We start from the raw sequence: 22,386 nt of genomic DNA, 5'->3' as shown, positions 1-22,386 counted from the left end.
ATTTTAGTTTTTTACTGCTTGTTTACTTTAAATTTAAAATCAATGATAATCATTATCTATAGACCTATCTGAATAGTTTAAATTTGAATTTGAAAATTTAAAAGGCAACATTTTTACTACTTTGCTTGGAAAGCTATGAATGGAAAAATATATATGACAGAATCAGTTCTAAGTTCATGAAGAATTTTAGATACACTCTTTCCTTGTAATTTTTTGTTTGGTTGGTTAGATTGTCAAATAAACCACAAGGGTGCGCTGTTTAATAGAAGGACAGCATTCTGATTTTCCAATTCCCCCTACCCCCAATACATCCTTTAATATAAAAGAGAAAGAAAGTATTTCTATGGAAAACGGACCTAGAGATAGATTACAGTTTGTATAGCAAACTGATTTATAATTAGCATAGTTTGATTCATCTGAATCTATTGAAATTTTAAAGAGTCATTGATTTGATACTATGTTTGTCTTATTTAAGGCTTGGTGATAAGTAAGTCTGACAGTAGCTTGGGAAAAAATGTCAACACATATTTCTTTATTTTGGCTGTCCACGTATCATCATTTGCCCCACTTCTCTGAGATACTTCTCAATATTGGCAATTTAATGTATTTAGATAGTGATTTTGGAGCTTAAACTGCAAATACTCAGCTTAAAACTTGATTTTCTTAGTTAATTTTGACTACTAATTGTATGGCTTCCAGAATATTCAAGGAAGATTAAATTTGTCTTAAACCTTTTTTTTTTTTTTAATGTTTCTGCATTCAAACTATTATTTCCATTTAAAGAATATAATCTCAAAAATAAGTATTTAACCCTAATTTCTACACTGTCTTTTCCATGTTCCCAATGTCTTTGTACTCTTACCTGATTTCAAGTCCAATGTTACTTTCCCGTTAAAATGCAAATATTCTCCTTTCTTTAAAAATGTTCACTTGGCAAAAAAAAGACTTTCTAATTAGACGTTTTTTCTTGGTAGGTTTTGTGCATTTTGTAAATATGATTCTTCCTAAATGCCATTTGTGTAGCAAGATATAGCTGAGTCCTGCTGTGATTTACATGAGCCATATTGTAGATACTGTTGTATAAACTGCGTATAGTTATTCACAATAAAATTGGTATTTATAAAATTAGGAAAGTTAGAAATTCAGTTATTCCCAGGTACCATTGAGTAGATTCCTACTCAGAAACACTGCGTGCAACAAAACCAAACCCTGCCCTGTCCTGTGTCGCTCTAACAACTATTATGCTGGAGTCCATTGTTGTTGCCACAATTTCAGTTCATCTTGTTGGAGGTCTTCCTCTTTTTCGCTGACCTTCTCCATTTCTAGCAGGGTGCCCTTCTCCAGGGACTGGTCTCTCCTGATAATATACCCACAGTATGATAGATTAAGTCATGTCACCCTGGCTTTTAGGAGCATTTTGGCTATAGTTTTTCTAAGACTTTTTTGTTTGTTCTCTGGCAGTCTGTGGTACTTTCAATATTCTTCTCCAACACCATAGTTCAAATGTATCGATTTTTCTGTGGTCTTGCTAATTTATTGTCCAACTTTCACATGCATATGAGGCAGCTGAAAATACCATGGATTGGTTCAGGCATACCTTAGTCCTCAAACTGATATATTTGCTTTTTAATGCTTGACAGAGGTCTTTTAAAATTCAATAACTGACATAAATTGAAAGTGACTTCAAATTCTGTGATTTAAACTAAGTTCAGAAATCTAATTTCTGTATATTATCTGCTGACCAAGTGTCTGTCAAAAGCACATTTAATAAACCAGTGGTCAAAGGACGCCTTGGTCTTATTGACAGTGAGCTTTTAAAACCCATTTTAAATTTGAAGAAGAAGAACTATACAGAAATTGACAGTGATTGTGTCCCATAGACAGAGCCTTTGGGTAAAATTTTTCATTTTTGTGCATGTTTATTGTAGCTTTGCTTCTTGGAATTGTTTATGCAACAGTGAGTGGCTTTTACTCTGTCGGTGGTTCAAGCTCACCAGCTGCTCCTTGGAAACCCTTTATGCTATGAGTCAGAAATGACTTGATGACACTTAACAGCATCTAAAATGGTCCATCATTTTCTTCAGGATGTTATTGGACAGTTCATATGGTCTGTTTTTTATTCTTCTACAGAGAAATAAATATTAAAATATTGCAGTTCTTTTAAATTGCAGTTCTATTCCATCTAGTATTATGCAAGTGAAATTCAATATTTATGTTAGTTTTTAACAAATGATTTAATTGCCTTTTGATCAAGATTTATGCTATGCATTTCTTACTTGGTTTTAACTTTTGGTATTTATCATGGTTTATAAGCAGATAAGATAATACATTGACATTTATAATAAATATGTCTTTGGTTTTGCTAGTGAATTCTGATCCTCCTTGTTTTTTTGAGTAATTAAGGTTATATTCCTTTATTTTAATAGCACTTGTATTTGTAATCAGTAAGAAATATTAAATTTTATTCTCCAGATAACATATGATTGTCCCATTCTCCATTTTGTTTATAATATAATAAATGGACCATTCACATAAATCTACAATTGCCTAGAAACAGTGGTTACCATGGCATTTGCAGTTGATATATGAAGATACAGCTGTCTGGTCTTCTAAAAATATGATTGTTTCATTCAGTAAAAGAATGTACCAGCATAATATTTAATCATTTTAAGGTTTTGACAGGTATAATACATATTTTGCCTATGTAATTTTCATCAGCTTTTCAAAGCATCATAATCAATGATTAACAAAAGTAATGACTATGGTTGTACACACCACACACAACAGTTGTCAATGAATTCCAAGTCATGGTGGTTTCTTGTGTCAGTGTGCAGCTTCGTTGCATAGGGTTTTCAATGCAACAATTGCAGAAATGTGTTCTAGATCTATCCTCCAAGACATCTATGTGTTGACATCAACCTCCAAACTTTTGGTTAGCAAGCAAATGTGTTAACTGTAATCACTACTCAGGGACTCCAATGCTTATATAGTGCTTATTAGTATTCTAGTATGTGCTGTAGGATACTTACTGGAATGCTAACCACAAGGTTCGTTGTTCAAACCCACCAGCAGCTCATTGTAAACCCTATACAAGATCACTATTAATAGGAACCAACTTGATGACACTTAACAACAACCAACTACAATATGCTAGGCAAGGTTCCAGCACTTTTGTCAATATCATTAGCTGACATCAGGTTAGTTCAGACTCATAGCAACTCTATGCACAAAAATATGAAAACATTGCCCATTCCTGTACCATCATCATAGTCGCTACTATATTTTAGTCCATTGTTGTAGCCACTGTGTCAATCCATCTCTTTGAGGGTCTTCCCCCTTTTCACTGACACTCTACTTTACCAAGTATGATGTCGTTCTCCAGGGACAGTTTCCTCCTGCTAATATGCCCAAAGTAAGTGAGACAAACTCTTGGCCATCGCGTTTCTAAGGAATATTCTGACTGTATCTTACAACGCAGATTTGTTCATTATTCAGGCAGCCTGTGGTATGTTCAGTATTCTTTACCAACATCATAAATCAAAGGTATCACTTCTTCTTTGGTCTTCCTTATTCATTGCCCAGCTTTCACATCCATATGAGGCAATTGAAAATACCTTGGCTTGGGCAGGTGCACCTTTTTTTACATTTTACGTTTTTTTTGTTTTGTTTTGTTTTTGTCCAGTATAACATATAGTTTGATTTCTTGATTACTGCTCCATGGGTATTAATTAGAGATCAAAGTAAAATGAAGTCCTTGACTATTTCAATCTTTTCTCCATTTATCTTGATGTTGTTTATTGGTCCAGTGGTGTGGATTTTTGTTTTCTTTATATTGAGGTGTACTCCATGCTGAAGGCTGTAGTCTTTGATTTTCATCAGTAAGTGTTTCGTCTTCTTCAATTTCATATCGTCTGCATATCACAGGTTACTAATGAGCCTTCCTCCAATCCTAACATCTTGTTCTTCTTCATATTGTCCAGCTTTTCTCATTATTTGCTCAGCATACAGATTGAATAAATATGGGTGAAAGAATACAGTCCTGATGCACACTTTTCCTGATTTAAAATCAAGCAATATCCCCTTGTCCTATTAAAAAGATTGCCTTTTGGTCTATGTACAGGTTCCACATGAGTGGTACAGTAGTGTTCTGAATTCTCATTCTTTGCAATTTCAGCCACATCTTGTTATGATACACAGTTGAATATCTTATCATAGTCAACAGAACACAGGTAAACATATGGGGGCAGTTATATTATGCCACATGGGGCTGCTATGAGTCAGTAGCTTCTCATTGGCGTCTAACAACAATGTGATCAAATGTTAAAGAAAAACCAGACTCTCAAAAAACACTTTTCTTATTTCATCTGCTGTCAGCCAAGATCCATCTCATATTAGCACTGGTATCCATTATTCCCTGCCCTCTTCTGAATCTGGCTTGAATTTCTAGAAGTTCTCTGTCAATGTATTACAGTAACCATTTTAGTGATCGTAAGCAAAATTTTACATGTGTGTGATATTAATGATATTGTTAGATAATTTCTACATTTTGTTGAGTCACATTTTTTGAAATGGGTACAAATAAGATCTCTTTCAATCAATCAGTCAGGTAACAGTCTTCCAGATTTCTTGGCACAGATGAATAAATACCTCCAGTGTTGCTTCTGTTTGTTGAAACATTTCAAACAATATCCCATCACTTCCCAGAGACTTGTTTTCCACCAGTACCACCACTTTTTGGACTTCTTTCTTCCTTCTCCACCATTGGTTCTTGATCTAAGCACATTACTCATTTAAGGACCCTCACAATAACCCTCTAAACCATAAATTTTCAGAGCTCTGCCAGTTTTTCATCTGACTTAAAATAATTATGCTCTTTATGAAGTAGCTCAATTTAAAGGAATAATACCACATGAAGAGCAATAGGTCATCTATGGCATTCAGATGGGATTCTCTTCTTGATCTATTTGTACACAAAAAATTTTGGCTCTCTAACATTGCAAACCGAGATAACAAAATAGTATTAAAAATAATCAGTGGTAAACACTTTAGAAGTACTCACAGTATTAACTTTACCTCTTAACCATTGTGACATTCAGTGCCATAAAAGAAAAGACTTGTCCTTCACTGATAACCAGAACGTGTTAGCAGAAGCCAGGGCAGAAAGAGACAGATTTGGGTTCGTATTGAAAAACCTGTGGAGTAATTTGTCAAAAACCTGTGGAGTAATTCATATCTAGCTTTGACTCTTCTTATAGAACAAGCGAATTGGACCTAATTTTTGTTTTTTTATTATATGCGACTCTTTTTTTTTTTTCCTTAAACCTGCAGGCCCTAAACTCTGTTAACATGTATATTTTTGGTATTTTCATACCACGTCCTTAGACATACTTATGTTCTGATCAGTTCTGGGCTTTCCTTACTATTGGTTCATCATGCCTTTCTTCATTCAAGATGCACTATTAAATTAAGTCCTCATCTTTAGACAGTTTGAATATTTTCAGCAATAAAAAGTTACCACTATTAAGAATCAGTTATATGTAGTATCTCATATTGTTGTTGTTGTTAATCACTGTCAAGTTGGTTCAGACTCACAATGACCCTGTATAGGGTTTCCAAGGAGTGGCTGGTGAGTTTGAAACACTGGTCAGTGCATTATCGTGTAGCGCCAAACCAAGTGGTGCCTATTTGGGGCATCATTATTCTGAGGATTTTTGAACCCTGCAGTCAGTTCCAACTCATAGTGACCCTGTACAGGGTTTCCGAGGCTGTAAATCTTTATGGGAGCAGAAAGCCTCATCTTTCTCCAGTGGAACAGCTGGTAGTTTTGAACTGCCGACCTTGCGGTTCACAGCTTGATTCGTAACCACTACGCTACCAGAGCAACTTTAAAAATAAATCTAGTGGCTAGTTCTGCCACTAAGAATATTCTAAAAACGTTAATTCTAGTTAACATCTAAAAAAGGCCAGAATTATTGGTGGTGGTATTTAGAACAGATGTGGTGCTATGGGTTAATAATGTGCTGGACTGGAAGGTCGGTTTGAACTGCAAGGCCAGTGGTTCAGGTGCACTAGCTGCTCCTCAGAAACCCTATACAAGTTCGCCATGAACTAGAACCAACTCAATGGCACTTTACAACACTGTCATAAGTAATTCCACCTCTAATCTCATTGTTTTCTCTCAGAATATATATTTCAACAGATATATGGAAACTACCTTGAAATTAGCCAAATGTATGACTGCTTACATGGTGTGAGGGGAGCACGGTAGATCTGTACAATAAATATTAGACTGCGAACCACATGGTTAACAGTTTGAGCCCACCAGCTCCTCAGAGGGAGAAAGACAACAGTTTCTTCTCCCACAAAGATTCATAGTCTCAGAAGCCCTATATAAGATTGCTTTTAGTCAGAGTATACATAGGCAAAGACTTTCACTGGTGTTGATGATCAATCTTTAAACAGGCTTATTTGGAGAATGTTGTTGTGTGCCATGGAGTCAGTTATTTGGAGAATAGAAAAATACAAAATATGAGTTCTAAATTTTTGGAAGAAGAAAAAAATGCCACTCAAGGGAGACACTAGGGTAGAACAGGGAAAATCGGGGCATAAGAAGCAAACTTGTCTGTCCCAACTAAAACATAATGATTTTTTGTCTCAAAATCCACCATAAAGGAATTGTGTGTTTACTATCATCCAGTACAAATCAAATTATGTGTATGTTTGTGTGTATGTGTGTGTGTGATGCGTACAGTTACAAATTCATGAATGAAAGGATGGACTTCAGACTTCTGTTAGGTGATCTGTATTTGTTGAGGTTTCTAGTGATTTTATCTTTTTTCATATAAATCTATATATTGTTTACATCTTACAAAGCAGTGCAACTTTACGTCCAAGTCAGCATTAATAATAGATTTCATCATGATTTTGAAAACTTGTCTTCAATACTTTGCCTATTTTGTAAACTTAATAAAGTGCCTCTTTGTATAAGGAGCTTTGGTAGCGTAGTGGTTACGAGTCAGGCTGCTAACCTCTTGGTCAGCAGTTGGGTACTACCAGCAATTCTGTAGTATAAAGATGAGGCTTTCTGCTCCTGAAAAGATTTACAGCCTTGGAAACCCTATGCAGGGTGGCTATGAGTCGCAACCAACTCCCGAGCACACCATTACCACCTCCTTGTATGTGCTTTCATGACAGCATAACATACATGTTGTTATGTACCATCAAGTAGATTCTGACCCATAGCAACCCTGTGTAGAGTTTCCAAAGAGCCAGCTGGTGAGCTTGAACCACTGACCTTGCAGTTCAAATGACTTTGCAGTCTGATGCATTAGCCCATAGCACCCCATATGTATACTAATATTGAAATGGAGTCCTGCTGTGGTGGTGTGGGTTAATGCGCTGGACTGCAAATTCGGTTTGAACCTCAAGGTCAGCGGTTCAAGCTCATCAGCTGTTCTTCAGGAACCCTAAACTGGGTCACTATGAGTCAGAACCGACTTGACGGCACTTAACAACAACAATAAAAATATTGACATTTAAGAAAACTGACTTGGCTTTCTCAGTTCTCAATTATTTTAGAAAGACTTCTTCCATTAAAATTTCAAAGGAAAACTACAAGTGTCTTCTTCAGTTATATGTAAAATTCAGTCATTGGAACATAATTGTGAGTAAATTTGGGTAGACTTAATACCCATTATAAAATATTTCATAGTATTCATAGTTCCTATTAGGAATGTGCAGGTTGGAGGATAATTTCAGTCTGTCCTTTAAAAAAAAAAAAAAAATCCATTTTAAGACAAATTGAAGAAATTTTTTAGATTGCATTCTGTAACCCCACCCTAATTCCAAATGTGAAATCCATACTATATACAAATATGAAAAACAAAAGCCTATAATAGAAGGATTTAACACTGTCAGTGAAGTGGGCTACTGTATTCTTATACCTTATTTCATTTTTTTTTTTTCCATCTGTATTCTTGAACTCTTCTTTTGATCTAGACTATATTGATTTCAATGACCCCACATTGTATAATTCAACTGTGATTGATAGGGAAACTAATGACTGGTACAGGGCTGGTACTCAATTAATCTACTGAATGTTACTTGGTTGTTAGCTAAATTTAGTTCCATTGTGAACCTGAATTCAGGTCTGGGTGTGAATTTTAGGAGATTAACTATCTGGCATTATTTTCAACATGACCTTGTCACTTTTGCCAGTGTATTCAGGTTCTCCTTGCAGTGTTTTCCTTTTCACAGATCATAAAATTTGGTGATATGCATTCCTGTTAAAGGTGCAGTTTTTTAAATGCTTACAGTCTTATCAGTGACTCAAACTAAAGTAAATAATTATGTCTAATCATTAACCAAAACATTTTCCCTTAGTAAGAAGAAATTTTGCTGTTTTCTTATTTTGTTAACCATTTGAAGTTTTAAATAATTTAATCCTTTAACACCTTTATGGAGTCCTGGTGGGGTGTTGCTTTAGGAAAAATCACTGAACTGCTAACCAAAAGGTCAGTAGTTCAAACCCTCCAGCCATTCCTTGGAAATCCTATACAGGGTCTGTATAAGTCAAAACCAACTCATTGGCACTTAACAACAACAACAACAACAACAACAATTCCTTATAAAACTTCAGTGATAGCTTGACAAAAGGAAATGATGCTTGATGGCAAATTCTAAAGACAGTTATTAGCATGTACAGTTCTATAACCTTCATTTTTCAAATGACAGTTGTCTACTATATATTTCAAAATTATATACAGTAAAATCTACAAACGTTTGAATTCTGGTAAGGCAGAAACCTGTCAGAGAAGGAAAACTCAAATCTTTTCCACTCAAACAAGTGACAGGAAAGTGGTAAGACTGTACCCTGTTAGGCAGAAAACTTGTGAGACCTGGAAAAAAAGGAGGCAGTTTCATTGTGTGTTTTTTGTTTTGTTTTATAATATGACACATATATAACAGTCCTTAATAGTTTTATTTTAATATAAGACACATCCATGTACACACCAACAATATTTAACAAATTGGTATTCGAGTTCAGCTTTTATTAAATTTTCTTAAGGTCTGATAAAGCTGCCTAAAGTTGTTTCAAAGTGGAGTTTCTAAACAGTGGGTTTATAGTGGGCAAAGTATATGTCCCTGAATGTGGAGTACTGTTAGGGTTTCTGCTTGGTTATAACTGACTGTGATGCTTAGAGGGACCCCATCACCACCACCACCACCACCACCACCCAAGGGAAAGCACGCTCTTAGAATAAATGCCTCCTATTTAGCCATAACTTTTGCTCTGTTCTCTTTAGTAAGTATTCTCATTTGCATGTTTCACTTAAAGGAACTTTTGCATACTTTGTTGTTGTTGTTGTTGTTGTTGTTGTAGTTAAATGCCGTCGAATTGGTTCCAACTTATAGTGACCCTGTATGGGGTTTCCAAGGATCAGCTGGTGGATTTGAACTGCTGATCTTGAAGTTAGCAGTCCAGTGCTTATGCTACAGTGCATATAATATTAGTGAGTGTTTATGGAGCATGTATTATATGCCAGTCATGGTGCAAAGGGTTTACATATGCCATTCCATTTAAGCATTACAACCGGTAGAAACCACTGTTACTTTTCTCATTTTACATCTGTGAAGGCTGAAGGTCAGAGTCCATAAGTTGCATGCTTCCTGGATGAGACCTGTTGACTCCAAAGCCCATTTGTTTGGTAACCATTATCCTGGGCTGCTGTTCAACAGGCAAACACTCGGTTGCCTCTCACCAATTATATAAAAGCTCAAACCCCAAAATACTGGGTGACCCAGCCTTGACTAATGTAAGAGTAGAATTATTGGGAAACTATTAGGAGTCCTGTAGGATAAGCATTGGACTGCTAATGAAACAGTCGGTAATTCAAACCCACCACTCACTCCTTGGAAACCCTATACAGGATCACTGTGAGTCAGAACCAACTCAACAGCACTTACCAACAACAAAAACAATTAGGAATATAAACCTAAGTGCACACAAAAAAACACCGTTTAAGAATGCTGGCTAGAAAGCAGTAGCTTTCCTAGCATTTTCAAAAAATATTTTTAACCATTTTGTATTAGAATTCATAAGGACTTTGGCTTTTCTGTGCCAAGTGGAAAGCCATCATGGTGATGATTTGGATTGTGTGGTAGCAGTTGAGGTGTTCGAAAGTGGCTGGGTGCCAGGTGTCTTTTACAGAATGGAGTCCATATGGAGGATAAGAGGGAAGAGAAAAAGCTGTCTGTCTGGAGCAATGGAAGAAATGTCTTGCTCTTTACTGAGATAGACAAGATTGTGAGAAGAGCAAGACTTCTGGGGTGAGGAGAGAAGCGGAGTTATTAGGATCTCAGTTTTAGACATGTTACATTTGAGATGACCTTGGACATTAAGTGAAGATGAAAACAGAGTTTCATGATAGGGACAGAAGCATGTGAATATTTAAAACCAATAGCATAGATGAGATCACATAGAGAGTAAGGGTAGATTCAAAGAAGAAGCTATCAAAGTCATACTAATGTTAAGTCAGGAGCTAACAAGGAAAACAGGGTATCCAGAAAGTTACTGTCTGTCCAAAGAAAGGGCACTGGAAGTGAGCAAAGTATTTTGAGGAGAAAAGGGTGGTCAATTCCAAATAAGGCTGCTAAGTGCAAGTAAATGGATTTTGATTTAGTCCTATGGATATCACTGGTGACTTTCAGAGAAATAGTTTCTGGGAATGAGGGACAGAGAAATGAATTTTGAAGGGTTCAAGTCAGAGAGACAAAAATCTGAGAATGACTTGTGCAGGCAATTTTCTGGCAAAGGGAAAGAGCAAGATGAATGGCCATTGGTCAAAAGGTACCAGCCAGCTTGCTGAGGCTTGATTGTCTTAGGGTTGCTGGCAGTCACATGCTTACGTGTGAGCATTAGCTGTGGAGTCAGTGACCCTAAACGGCCTTGCCATGATTAGACATAAAGATTTTTTCAATGTTTGTTGTTGATACATCACTGCCAGAAAGAGATTAAATCAGTGCCAGCTCTGTTGATATACACAGATTCTTGCCTTTTCAACCATATACTTCCAATATCTTCCAATGTATCTTTCTTGGAATGTTAGTTTTTAATTGTATTGCTTATAAGTCCTCTACATTATAATGAGTTGTTTGCATGTCAATCTCCTATCATAGACTGTCTTGAGGAGAACTGTAGTTTCGTTTTCTATACATACCCATCTCTTGACTCAGCTCCTGGCATATAGCAGATACCCCATAAATAATTTTGAAGAATGAATGACTATCATGTTCCATTCTGTTAGATGATGTGTTTGGCATAAAGATCAGCGGCTTCCTAGAGTTTGATATTAGTTTCTAAATAAAAGATTATGCATGGTCATTTTGTTTTCCATAGAGTTCCTGCGGAACGGGCATAGTGAGGACAGGCTCACTCAGTAGCACATCCTTAGGGAGTTCATCTTTGAGAAGGACAAAGCGAAAAGCACCATCCCCACCCTCCAAAATGCCCGTGAATCTAAGTGATGAACATAATCAAACCACAGGTAATGTTACTTCTACTATTAACATTAAATGTATATTGTGTATTTTTAAATCTAGGATGTAGAAATGATATCAGCTATAATATTGTGGTGTTTAAATAAAATAATATTTACCTTAAGCTTTTCACATCGTCACTAGTTTTCAATTAATTGCCTTTGTCAAGTCTACCACATAACAAACTTAAATGACAAACTGTAAAATCCATTATCTTAAAGTCAGCATTTTATACTTTCTGAACTTATTCAGAAAGATACTTCCTTTCCAGGATTTGCTACATATTGTTGTTGTTGTCAGGTGCCATCGAGTCGGAACCGACTCATAGCGACCTCATGCACAGCAGAACGAAACAATGTTCGATCCTGGGCCAACCTCACTACTGCTGCCACACTTGATGCCATCAATGATGCCACCTGGCTGATCCATCTCATTGGGGGTCTTCCTCTTTTTCTCTGACCCTCCACCTTACCCAGCATGACATCCTTCTCCAGCGACTGTATAGCCTTGGGAATTTAAGTGAAGTTTAGTTACTTCAGAACTAGACAACAAAATGGTTTTCAACAAGTTTGGGGCTCATGTCTTTACTAAATAGCTAAATTAATCTACTAAGGAATTGTTTGTGAGTTGTGTTGTTTTGTTTCTCCTAGCCCTGCATTCTGTAGAAACAACTCCTCGAAGCAGTGTTTCAGAAGCAAACTCTCCCGGAGGACTGTCCAGCCCAGGTATAGCACCTGCACTCTGAATCCTGTAATTACTGAAAGGGAAAATTTTTTTTATCATAATTAAGGATCTAATCCAGTTATAATCCTCTACATGAATGAGATACAGACCCTCTGGCCCCATATCCCCAGATTTTCCAAGTATCATATGTCATAAATTTTGAAATGAACAGATCTCAATATTTTGCTTCTAGGATGACATCTTGAGTAAATTCCCAATGAGATCCTGCGTTTTTCTTATACAATGTCAATTAAACATTTATTCACATCCTTCCCCTGAGTAATGGCACATCATAGTCAGGAAGACCCCTCTGTGTATTCAGAAGAAAATTTGCATAAAGTTGTAAAGCACCGTTTCTTTAAGCAGTTGTCCCAAGTATGAATTCAACATATGAAGTTTCAAAAAGAATTCCATTATCTTCTAATTCCACTTAGACATTATCTTTTAATTCCATTTAACTACAAATTTTTTGAATCTCCCTGATACATGGTATGCACATTCTAGTTGTAAATTTTTTTAATAGGATGAAAATATTTTCTATTATATCATTTTGGATTCTCTCCAAATAAATGAAATTTCAGTAAGAGTTAAATAATATTTTCCTAATGTTTTCTATACTAGTGTTTAGTACTATTGTACTACAGATTACATATGTAGTATAATGACAAGTACAAAAATAAATATGATAAAATTTCTTAATCCTTATAGTTTAAGTTGTTGTTGTTAAGTGTTGTCAGGTCTTAGTGATCCTGTATAAGGTTTCCAAGGGGAGTGGCTGATGAGCTTGAACCGCCAGCCTTTTGGTTGAAACCTACTTTGCAGTCCAGTGCATTAACCCACAGCACCACACACCAGGAGTCCACAGTTAAAATAGCCATGAATACATATAATAGATGAGTAATACCATTAAAAATAAAGTATTTTTATGCTAAGAATTTAGCATGAAATAAATTGATAGGTATGAAAATTGCTTAAAATAATATTCACTAATACAGGAAAATTTCAGGAGGAAAAATGTTCTTGAGTTTTAATAATTAACTGGTATTTCGGAATTTGAGATTTTAATATACCTTAAAAATACTATGGTGAGATAAGAAAACTGATAACAGTTTTCACTTCCTACCCAGAATAGTATCAATGTGATAGTTTTGTCAAACAAAGGAAATTCATTCAATAATGTTCACTTAAATTGCATAAGTGAAATGACAAGAGTCTGGAATGTAGAAAGAAGTATGATTCTACTCAAACTTTGCTTGATACCTTTTTTCTTTTTTCCCTTTTATCTCTTCTTATTTAATGCATGAATAATTGTGAGCTAGCAAATCTGATTTCTTCTGAAATGCTTCTTCACCTCTGATCACCTTAACTGTTGTCTAAGTACATTTCTACAGATTTTATTTCTTTAGCAGAAGCCTCCTTTGACCCTGGGCTCCCCCATCATGAACAGTTTGCCGCGCCCACAGACTCTGAGGAAGCCTTGGTTTCTGAGCACCCTGGAACCTCTGAGGCAGCTGTGGCATCACTGGCATGTAGGTGGTGGGGCTTTTCCTTGCTGATGCTTTCTTTATTGCTGAGTAAAACATTATCTTGTCTAGAGCTGGTTGTTTGCTGAACCCTTGTGTAAAAATGTGTCATAAACAGATAGCAGTGTCCCCCATCTCACTTGATACTTTATGCATGTTTGTTTTTTATTTTTCCTAACCAAACACATGAATTTGACAAAGTAAAAATGAATAAAGTCAGTGCCTCTGAAAAATTTCAACTTCTACCTAGCTTTCTAATTTTGGGGGAAAATGGTTGAATTTTTTATTTTCAATGTGTAACAGTCTATATGTCTATACACACACATAACACACATATATATTCATACAAGGGGGTTTCAAAAAGTTCATGAATAATGAATTTCTTCCACAAATGTTTGAAAGTCCCCTCATTTTTTATATTATTTATTGAATTATGTCCTTGCTATCAATTATTTTTCATAGTATTGCTTTTAATTGTTGTTGTTTTGTTGTTAAGTGCTGAGGAGTCTGTTCTGACTCACAGAGACCCTGAATAGAGTTTCTGAGGAGCAGCTGGTGAGTTTGAACTGCTAACCTTGAGGTTCAAACTGACCTTGAGGTTAAGTGCTTATCCTGTGTACCATACCAGTACTCCTGCTTTTAACTAGGGTTTCTTTTTTAAATTATAAATATTGCATCGAAGATACAATAGCTATGTAATACTTAAACTGGAATCCTGGTGTGGTACTATAAGATAAGCAATGGACTGCAAAGTCAGGGGTTCAAATTCACCAGCTGCTCTTCAGAAACCCTATAGGGTTCGCAGTGAGTCAGAACTGACTCAAAGGCACTTAGCAACAACTTAACAATACTTGAATTTCTCTCATAATTTTGCCCAACTTTCAGTGACTCAGTAATAGCTTTTATCATCTCAAACCAGTGATTTAAATACACTTTCATGCCTTGCTTATGGGATTGTGAAATTGTGTGGCCAATTCAGAAAAGAGTTTGGCAGGTTTTAAAATAAAATTTAAACATTTTCCTTATAACCTAGCAATACCAGTTTTGGTTGCTTTCCTAGGAAGAGTGAAAGCTTATCTGCACATAAAACAACCTGCTTGTGAGTTGTGATTTTTTTGTTCACAATTACCAAAAAAAAAAAGAGAGAGAGAGAAACAATCCAAGTGTCTCTAAACTAAGAATGTTACTATTATGTGCTTTCATTTATTGCAATACTACTTAGCCATATGCAAGAATGAGCAACTGATCAATGTAGCAAATTGGATGAATCCTAAAAGCATTATGCTAAATAAAATAAGACAAACTCAGGGGGCTACAGCCTGTAGTGTTTGATTCAGATGACCTTCTTGCAAAGGCAGAACTATAGGAATACTGGTTTCCAAGACCTGGGGTTGAAGGAATGAGTTGGGTAGAAAGAGACATAGGGAGTTTGGGGGTTAATGAAATTGTTCTGTATTTTCACCATGGTAGTAGTCATTTAACTACATCAAAACTCGAAAAACTGTATTCAAAAAAATGAATTTTACTGAATGCAAATTATACCTCAAATTTATAAAATGAAAAAAAGCAAAACCAACTCTCCCTTGAAATAGCTAACCAGACTCTGATGAATATTGAGCATTTTTAAATAAATTTTAAAAATTAAAGTTGTTGTTGTTGTTGTGAAGTGCCGTCGAGTCGGTTCCGACCCATAGCGACCCTGTACAGGGTTTCCAAGGGTGTAAATCTTTACGGGAGTAGAAAGCCTTATCTTTCTCCCGCGGAGCGGCTGGTAGTTTCGAACCGCTGACCTTAAGGTTCGCAGCCTGATTCGTAACCACTACGCTACCAGAGTACATTGAATTTATTATAATTTTGTTTTAGCAAAGTTTAGTATTTATCTAGCAAGTTTATTACTAATTTCATCATCTCTAGGAAGTATATAAGTTATTGTTGTTGTTAAGTGACACTTAGTTGTTTCTGAATCAGAATGACCCTGTTTATGGTTTCTGAGGAGTGGCTGGTGAGCTTGAACCATCCACCTTGCAGTTCAAACCGACCTTGTGGTCCAGCACATTCAACAGCAGCACCACACCAGGACTCCAGTATCCCAAAAGTCTTAGTGAAATACTGTTTTATTAACTTTCCAAGTAAAATACTAGAAATACAAAAAGAAGAAAAAAATCTTGAAAATTTAATTGTTTGTATCTCTTTTTTATACAATATATTTTGTGAATTTTGAGTATTAGGGTAAGTCAAAAGATCTTGCTGCTAGAATTCCGGTTCATGCATGCACAGGTTCATTACAAACAAAGCGTATTTAAACAAGTCTTTGCAATCAGAGTCTGGCTGTTGACACATTCTCTCAGAAATATATTTGTCTTCGTCTCATTATGGTGCCTTCAACAAAATAATACTTTTGTACCAAAGAAAAAATGGCTTTGAAGTCCAGGCTAATAGCAAATTTTTAGTGTAACTCAATGGACATCTTAAGCTTTACAGTAAGTTTACAGGAATGCTGACCCATAAAAAACAACAGTTTTTAGATGGATCAACATTTTAAGGAAGGTCGGAAAGACCTCAAAGATGAATTCAAAGCGGAGAGGTCAGCTCAGAAGGTTATGGCAATTGTTTTGGGGATTCCAAAAGGTTAATCTTGATAGATTTTCTAAAAGAACACAGAATGATTACAGGAGCTAAGTATGAAGAAGTCTTAAGAAAATTGAAAACTGCATTTTTGAGAAAAAGTGCAGCAAAGTTGCACCCAGTTTTTTTTCTATCAAGACAATCTGCCTGTTCATTCTTTGAGGGTAGCAAATGCTGTTTTTAAACAATTTTGTTAGGAAACCTTACTCTTACCCCATTTACTCTATAGTCTTGATCTTGCCCCATCAGACTTTGTTTTATTCCCAAAGTGAAAGAGCATTTAGAAAAGGAACACACTTTCGGGCCCTCAAGTATGCCCAAAGTAATTTTAACATGGTGTAAATTGAAGAACACAGGGAAGGGTTACAGAGATGGAAACACTGCCTCAGAAGTATACAGAACTACATGGAGGCTATACTGAGGAACAATAGCTTCACAATTTGATGATTTTGTTTAATAATTAGTTTCCTATCAGTTTATTTTTTTGACATACTAATATTTAATACACTTTTTCAGTCAGTATTTGCTATCCTCAGAGGGACTGAAATAATTAAAATTATTCAAATTTTAAGTATAATTTGAATAAACATATAGCTGAATAAGTATGAAATAAATTTAGATATTTTCAAAAGTTTTTGTTAGTTTTCAATGTTGTACTCTGCAGTTGTTAATTTTTTTTAAAAAAAAGCTGCAGTAAATTTTGAACAGTATTCTTTGAAGCAAAATATTCTTCCTGTAGTGCTTATGAAGCTGAAATAGCAAGAGTTGTGATATAACATTTGGCAAAATTGTTTACCTTCATTATTCACAACCCCAATTTTTTTTTTTGGTAGAACTAAAATTTGACTGACTCATAAATCTGTTTAGATAAACAAAACAAACTCAATTCAGTAGTTTCAAAACTTGGGAAAATCTGTACTAGTCAGGAACAACAAACTATGAAAATGTTCTTTGATATTTTTAAAAAAACGAAAACAGTACCTTTCATAAGCCTTCTTAATAGTATGCTTTTCAAGCTAATGTTGTTGTTGTTATTGTTAAGTGCCATCAAGTCGGATCCAACTCATGACGACACCATATAGAGTTTCCAAGGAGCAGCTGGTGAATTTGAACCATTTACCTTGAGGTTCAAACCAAACCTTGCGGTCCAGTGCATTATCTTACAACGCCACACCAGTACGCCTTTCAAACTAATAAATGATGATATTTTAATGAGCATATTATCAAGTTATACAAGTCTAGAAAAATAATATGAAAGGATTTCACTTACTGTTTATACTTTGATTGAGGCTAGTTTCTCAAAGAGGGACCCTACTTAAAAGAAAGCTGTATATCTCTGAAATATTTGTCATAGGAAATGGTAGCTATTAATAATTTGTTAAATGTTACTTTGAATAATGTAATTTCAAAAACTGTTTAATACTGAGAAGACATTATATAATACATTAACATCTAAACCAACACGATCTTTCACTTTTCTCAAGATAGAGTCTAAAATTATGTGAGTATCCTTTATAAATTTAGAATGCCATATAACACACTTGCATTATGATTAGTTCATATTTTGTAATAAAACATGACTTGTCAAATACGTATAAGGAAAGTTCAGGGGAAATTCCGTTTTGGGCATCCTCATAGGAAAACTTACTTAAAATTAACTAATGCCTTTACAATTGAGGAAAAAACCGTTAAAATTCCCCGCTTTTTAAAACAGAGAAAAAGCAACATATTTTTTCTGTCTGTATACCCAAAGATAAGATTAATGAAAAGCACACTAAGTACTTGAAATATTATTCAAATATTCGTAAGCTTTTTATTGAATTTTTATAGATGTATTGATCATTGCAGTCTAATCCCCCTCTTGTAAAATTCAACTTTGTTCAGCTACCATTATATAAATGGTAGTGTTTAAATACATCCAAATAAGTTAAGTTCCAGAACCTCATTCTTTGGTTTAAATTTACTATCATAGCTAGTCTTGACAATAAACGTGGATACTACTTGCTTAGGTTGTCTCCTCTTTTACCTCGCTGGCCATTGTTAGTTGCTGCTAAGGAGTAATGATAAAATACATTTTTATTCAATGTTATATTGCCCACAGCTGTTTGAAAGAACCACACACATCTGAATGTGTGTCCAAAGGCACAGACATGCATGCACAACATACACATTGATATGAGGAGCTTTGGTAGCATAGTGTTTATGAATCGGGCTGTGATCCACAAGGTCAGCAGTTCGAAACTACCAGCTGTTCCGTGGGAGAAAGATGAGGCTTTCTGCTCCCGTAAAGATTAACAGCCTCAGAAACCCTGTACAGGGTCGCTATGAGTGGGAACCAACTCTACGGCACATAACAACAACAACTAAAACATAGTGGTGGTGGTATATGCAGTGGTGTTGGTTCCCACTCATAGTGACCCTGTATAGGGTTTCCAAAGCTGTAAATCTTTACAGGAGCAGAAAGCCTCATCTTTTTCACACAAAGCAGGTGGTAGATTCAAACTGTTGACCTTGTGGGTTAGCAGCCCAACATGTAACCCACTATGCTAACAGAGCTTCTTTAAGACCTGGTAAGTGGAAAAAAGGAAAGATGGAAAGGATCGAGTATAAGAAGCTTGCTTTCATTTTTATTAAATAAACCAACAAAAAGAGAGAAGGAAAAATATCAGTATGCATATATACTTATGTTTGTGCATTACATTTTCTATAATGTACAGGAAAATACTTTTAAAGGAAGTTGTCTCTAAAAATCAAATTGTGTGATAATAAAAATTAATTTATATTGTATCATACTTATTCTACTTGTATCTTTTAAATAATCTATTAAGCATCTATCATATTTTTTCACAAGTAATAGCCATGCATAGAATGCTTGTGAAAATGGGGGAAGGAGGTTTGCACAGTTGGTGATAAAAAACCAAAACATTAATACATGTGTTGTTGTCAAGTGCCATATCTACTCATAGTGACCCTGTATAGGGTTTCAAAGGAGAGACTGGTGGGTTTGAACCACCAACTTGTGGTTAGCAGTCCAGTGCTAACCTGATATGTGTTAGTTGCATAAATGGTAGTTCAGTGACACTAGTTCCTGGTTTCACATGAAAATCATCTGAGTAGCTATAAAATGTTTCAGCCCCACCTGCCAGAGATTCTGATTAATAGGAGTAGAATGAGATATGGACATCATATTTTTAAAAGGGGCTCAGGTAATTCTAAAGTATAGTAAATACTGACAACTACTGAATTATATTTAGTAAGTGCATTTATAGACAATACAAAATCTCATGTACTAGTTTTCATTTAGGATGTCATTTAAGAGCTATTACATGAACATACAAATCATTTAATTAAAAGATATTCTTAAATATGTAATTTGAAGTTCATGAGATTAAATAGCCTGTTTATATCCTGGATAAAATTAATTATATTAGAATATTATTTTTAGAATAGTAGGTGTCTAAAATAATATGGTTGTGTATTAACATGATTCTCTATCATTGAAAAATATTTCACTTTTAGATCAAAATTTAATACTCCAGTTATTTATTATTTCAAAAATCCCTCATTTGCCAATTGTGCACAGAATGAATGAGGCAAATTAATATTTAGGATTATATCTGTGTTTCTTTGTAGCTGGAATAAGCTCTGATTACAGTCTTGACGAAATAGATGAAAAGGAAGAACTGAATGAAGTGCCTAAAAATGAAGCTGAAAAATTGTCTCTAAAATCACAAGATACTCCTTTAATATCTACTAATATAATAAATACTATGAAAAATGATCCCGATTCAGCCTTTGGCAATGGTACTGTGAAGTCCTCAGAAAACTCCAAGGAAGAAAAACAAGACGCTCGAAACACAGATGGACAGTAAGTAGACCGTGTGCCAGAAGTGTTAGTAATAGTTTGTTTAATTAATACTAGTCTTCTGAAATGTAGATTTGATGTTTCTAATACAAATACAACCAGCCCTTTGGTTTCAGATTCCAATCCATTTGCCATCATTTAAAAAAAAAAACAAAAAAAAAAAACCTCTATTAATAAAGTATTTGTATTTTAATGTGCAGGTGTGCAATTGGGTCTAAAATAAGTTTCAACAGTCCTCATTCCCTCTGTATCTGGTTAATAAAAACATGTAGTTAACTATATGACTCAAAATTTAGTTTTGTTTTATTTAGTTTCATTTTAACGTGTTATCTATTTGACCTAAAAGAAACACATTTTTCAATTTTCACAGCCTAGTTCTCCAGGATTTTTAAAGACTGGTATATAAAAGCAATTCTTCTTATTAGAGTATAATATTAAATCACTAATATTGTTTGAATAGTCGATTTTATGATGCAGAGAATACACTTTCCACTAAGTACTCCATAGATCATCTAAAAGAAGGTTGAGATGCATGTGACACCTATTCTTGATCATAGAGATTGTAGGCCATATCATAATCCACTCATATTATGTTTAAAATGCCACACTGAATAGTGATGAAATCAGTGAGGCAACATCAACCATCTTTGTCAAAGTTTTACACTAATTTGCTTAGGACTATCTTCGGTGGAGAAAAGGCATCAGTGAGCTCAATCCATATCTTTATCTGATAGTTGACCTTGCCAAATGTAAGCTAAAGTGTTTCAGTTTCCATTTTTTAAGTCTAATAGCTAATAGTAACAAAATAAAAACTGTCCAAGCTTCTTACATCTTTCTTTGTAAGAGGACTAACATATGAAAGCTAATGTTTCATAGAAGCGTTTTCTCACAGTTGTATTTTTTTCTTTGCTATTAAATTTCCAGTATTTGGCAGAAAGGGATGATTACTTCGGTCCATCTGTCTCTGAAAATGATTGCCTGCTCTCTTATCCTATGTGTGTGTGTGTGTGTGTGTGTGAGAGAGAGAGAGAGAGAGAGAGAGAGAGAGAGAGAGAGAGAGGGAGGGAGAGAATGGCATCAGTAGATAACATACGGTATTGTATCTTACAGAGGACCACACTCTATAGTATGTAACACAAGCAATGAAGTGACAGCCACTGGCAGTGTACAACAACACTTGAAGTCATTGGGCACAAATGAAGAGAATGGTGAGTTATGTAAACTAATGATAGCCAATACCTTTGTAGCACTTATTATGAGCCAAGGAATATTTTAACAATTTATATAGATGAACTCCTTTAATCTTGATACTGACTCATTTAATACTTGTCTCCTTTAAGATGAAAGTTTCATTTATTTTAGTACCATTTTAGAGGTGCTTGAGCCACAAAATATAAAATGGACCCAAACCCTATAACTAGTAAGTGGGAAACCTAGGATTTGCACTTAGCAATATTACTCCAAAGTCAGTGCTTAACCCATGTGCACTACTTTTTTTCTCTCATAACTTAAAACTTGTATCTTTAAAAATGTACATTTTATGCCTCTAATTGTAACCTATTTCTCTCTTTCTTGTAACTCAGTCTAAACCTATTTTACTTTATACATGTTGCTGTGCTTTGAATGAAACTTTTCTGCTTTGTTCTTGTTGTCTTTGCATTGTGTAAACCATTTGCTATCCATCATTGCCCATTTACTTCTATCTAATTTTTACCATTTCATTTGTTTTCTACTGGATTATTTGTTGTTGTTGTTGTTATGTGCCGTGGAGTAGGTTCTGGCTCACAGCGACCCTGTACAGGGTTTCCGAGGCTGTAAATCTTTACGGGAGCAGAAAGCCTCATCTTTCTCCTGCGGAGCAGCTGGTAGTTTCAAACTGCTGACCTTAAGATTCGCAGCCACATTCGTAACCACTATGCTACCAGAGCTCCTTACTGGATTACTAGAGTCTATGTATTTCTATAGTCTTGACTTCTCAGAAAAATTGGACACACTTGAATCAAAGAATTTACATACAATACTTTATTTGAATTTCCATAGCATTTAGCTAGAATATTGAGTACATAGTACATACTTTATGATATACGTACTCTAGAATTGAATTTCTGAAAA

The 22,386-nt window shown here is 35.1% G+C and overlaps 1 protein-coding gene across 1 annotated transcript in view; it reads left to right on the top strand.

Moving 5' to 3' along the window:
* The window catches only part of COBLL1 (cordon-bleu WH2 repeat protein-like 1), an 80,249-nt gene that overhangs the window by 42,990 nt on the left and 14,873 nt on the right, over window positions 1-22,386 (top strand). Inside the window, exons 8-12 of the mRNA XM_006867031.1 lie at window positions 11,399-11,546; window positions 12,189-12,263; window positions 13,674-13,790; window positions 20,043-20,277; window positions 21,385-21,491. Coding sequence (XP_006867093.1) covers window positions 11,399-11,546; window positions 12,189-12,263; window positions 13,674-13,790; window positions 20,043-20,277; window positions 21,385-21,491 — 682 coding nt within the window. The remainder of the gene's footprint in view (window positions 1-11,398; window positions 11,547-12,188; window positions 12,264-13,673; window positions 13,791-20,042; window positions 20,278-21,384; window positions 21,492-22,386) is intronic.

The sequence above is a fragment of the Chrysochloris asiatica genome, unplaced genomic scaffold (assembly GCF_000296735.1).
Source record: "Chrysochloris asiatica unplaced genomic scaffold, ChrAsi1.0 scaffold00099, whole genome shotgun sequence".
Taxonomy (NCBI): Eukaryota; Metazoa; Chordata; class Mammalia; order Afrosoricida; family Chrysochloridae; genus Chrysochloris; species Chrysochloris asiatica.
The sequence above is the reverse complement of the archived record's forward strand: the minus strand, read 5'-3'. Positions and strand labels throughout refer to the sequence as shown.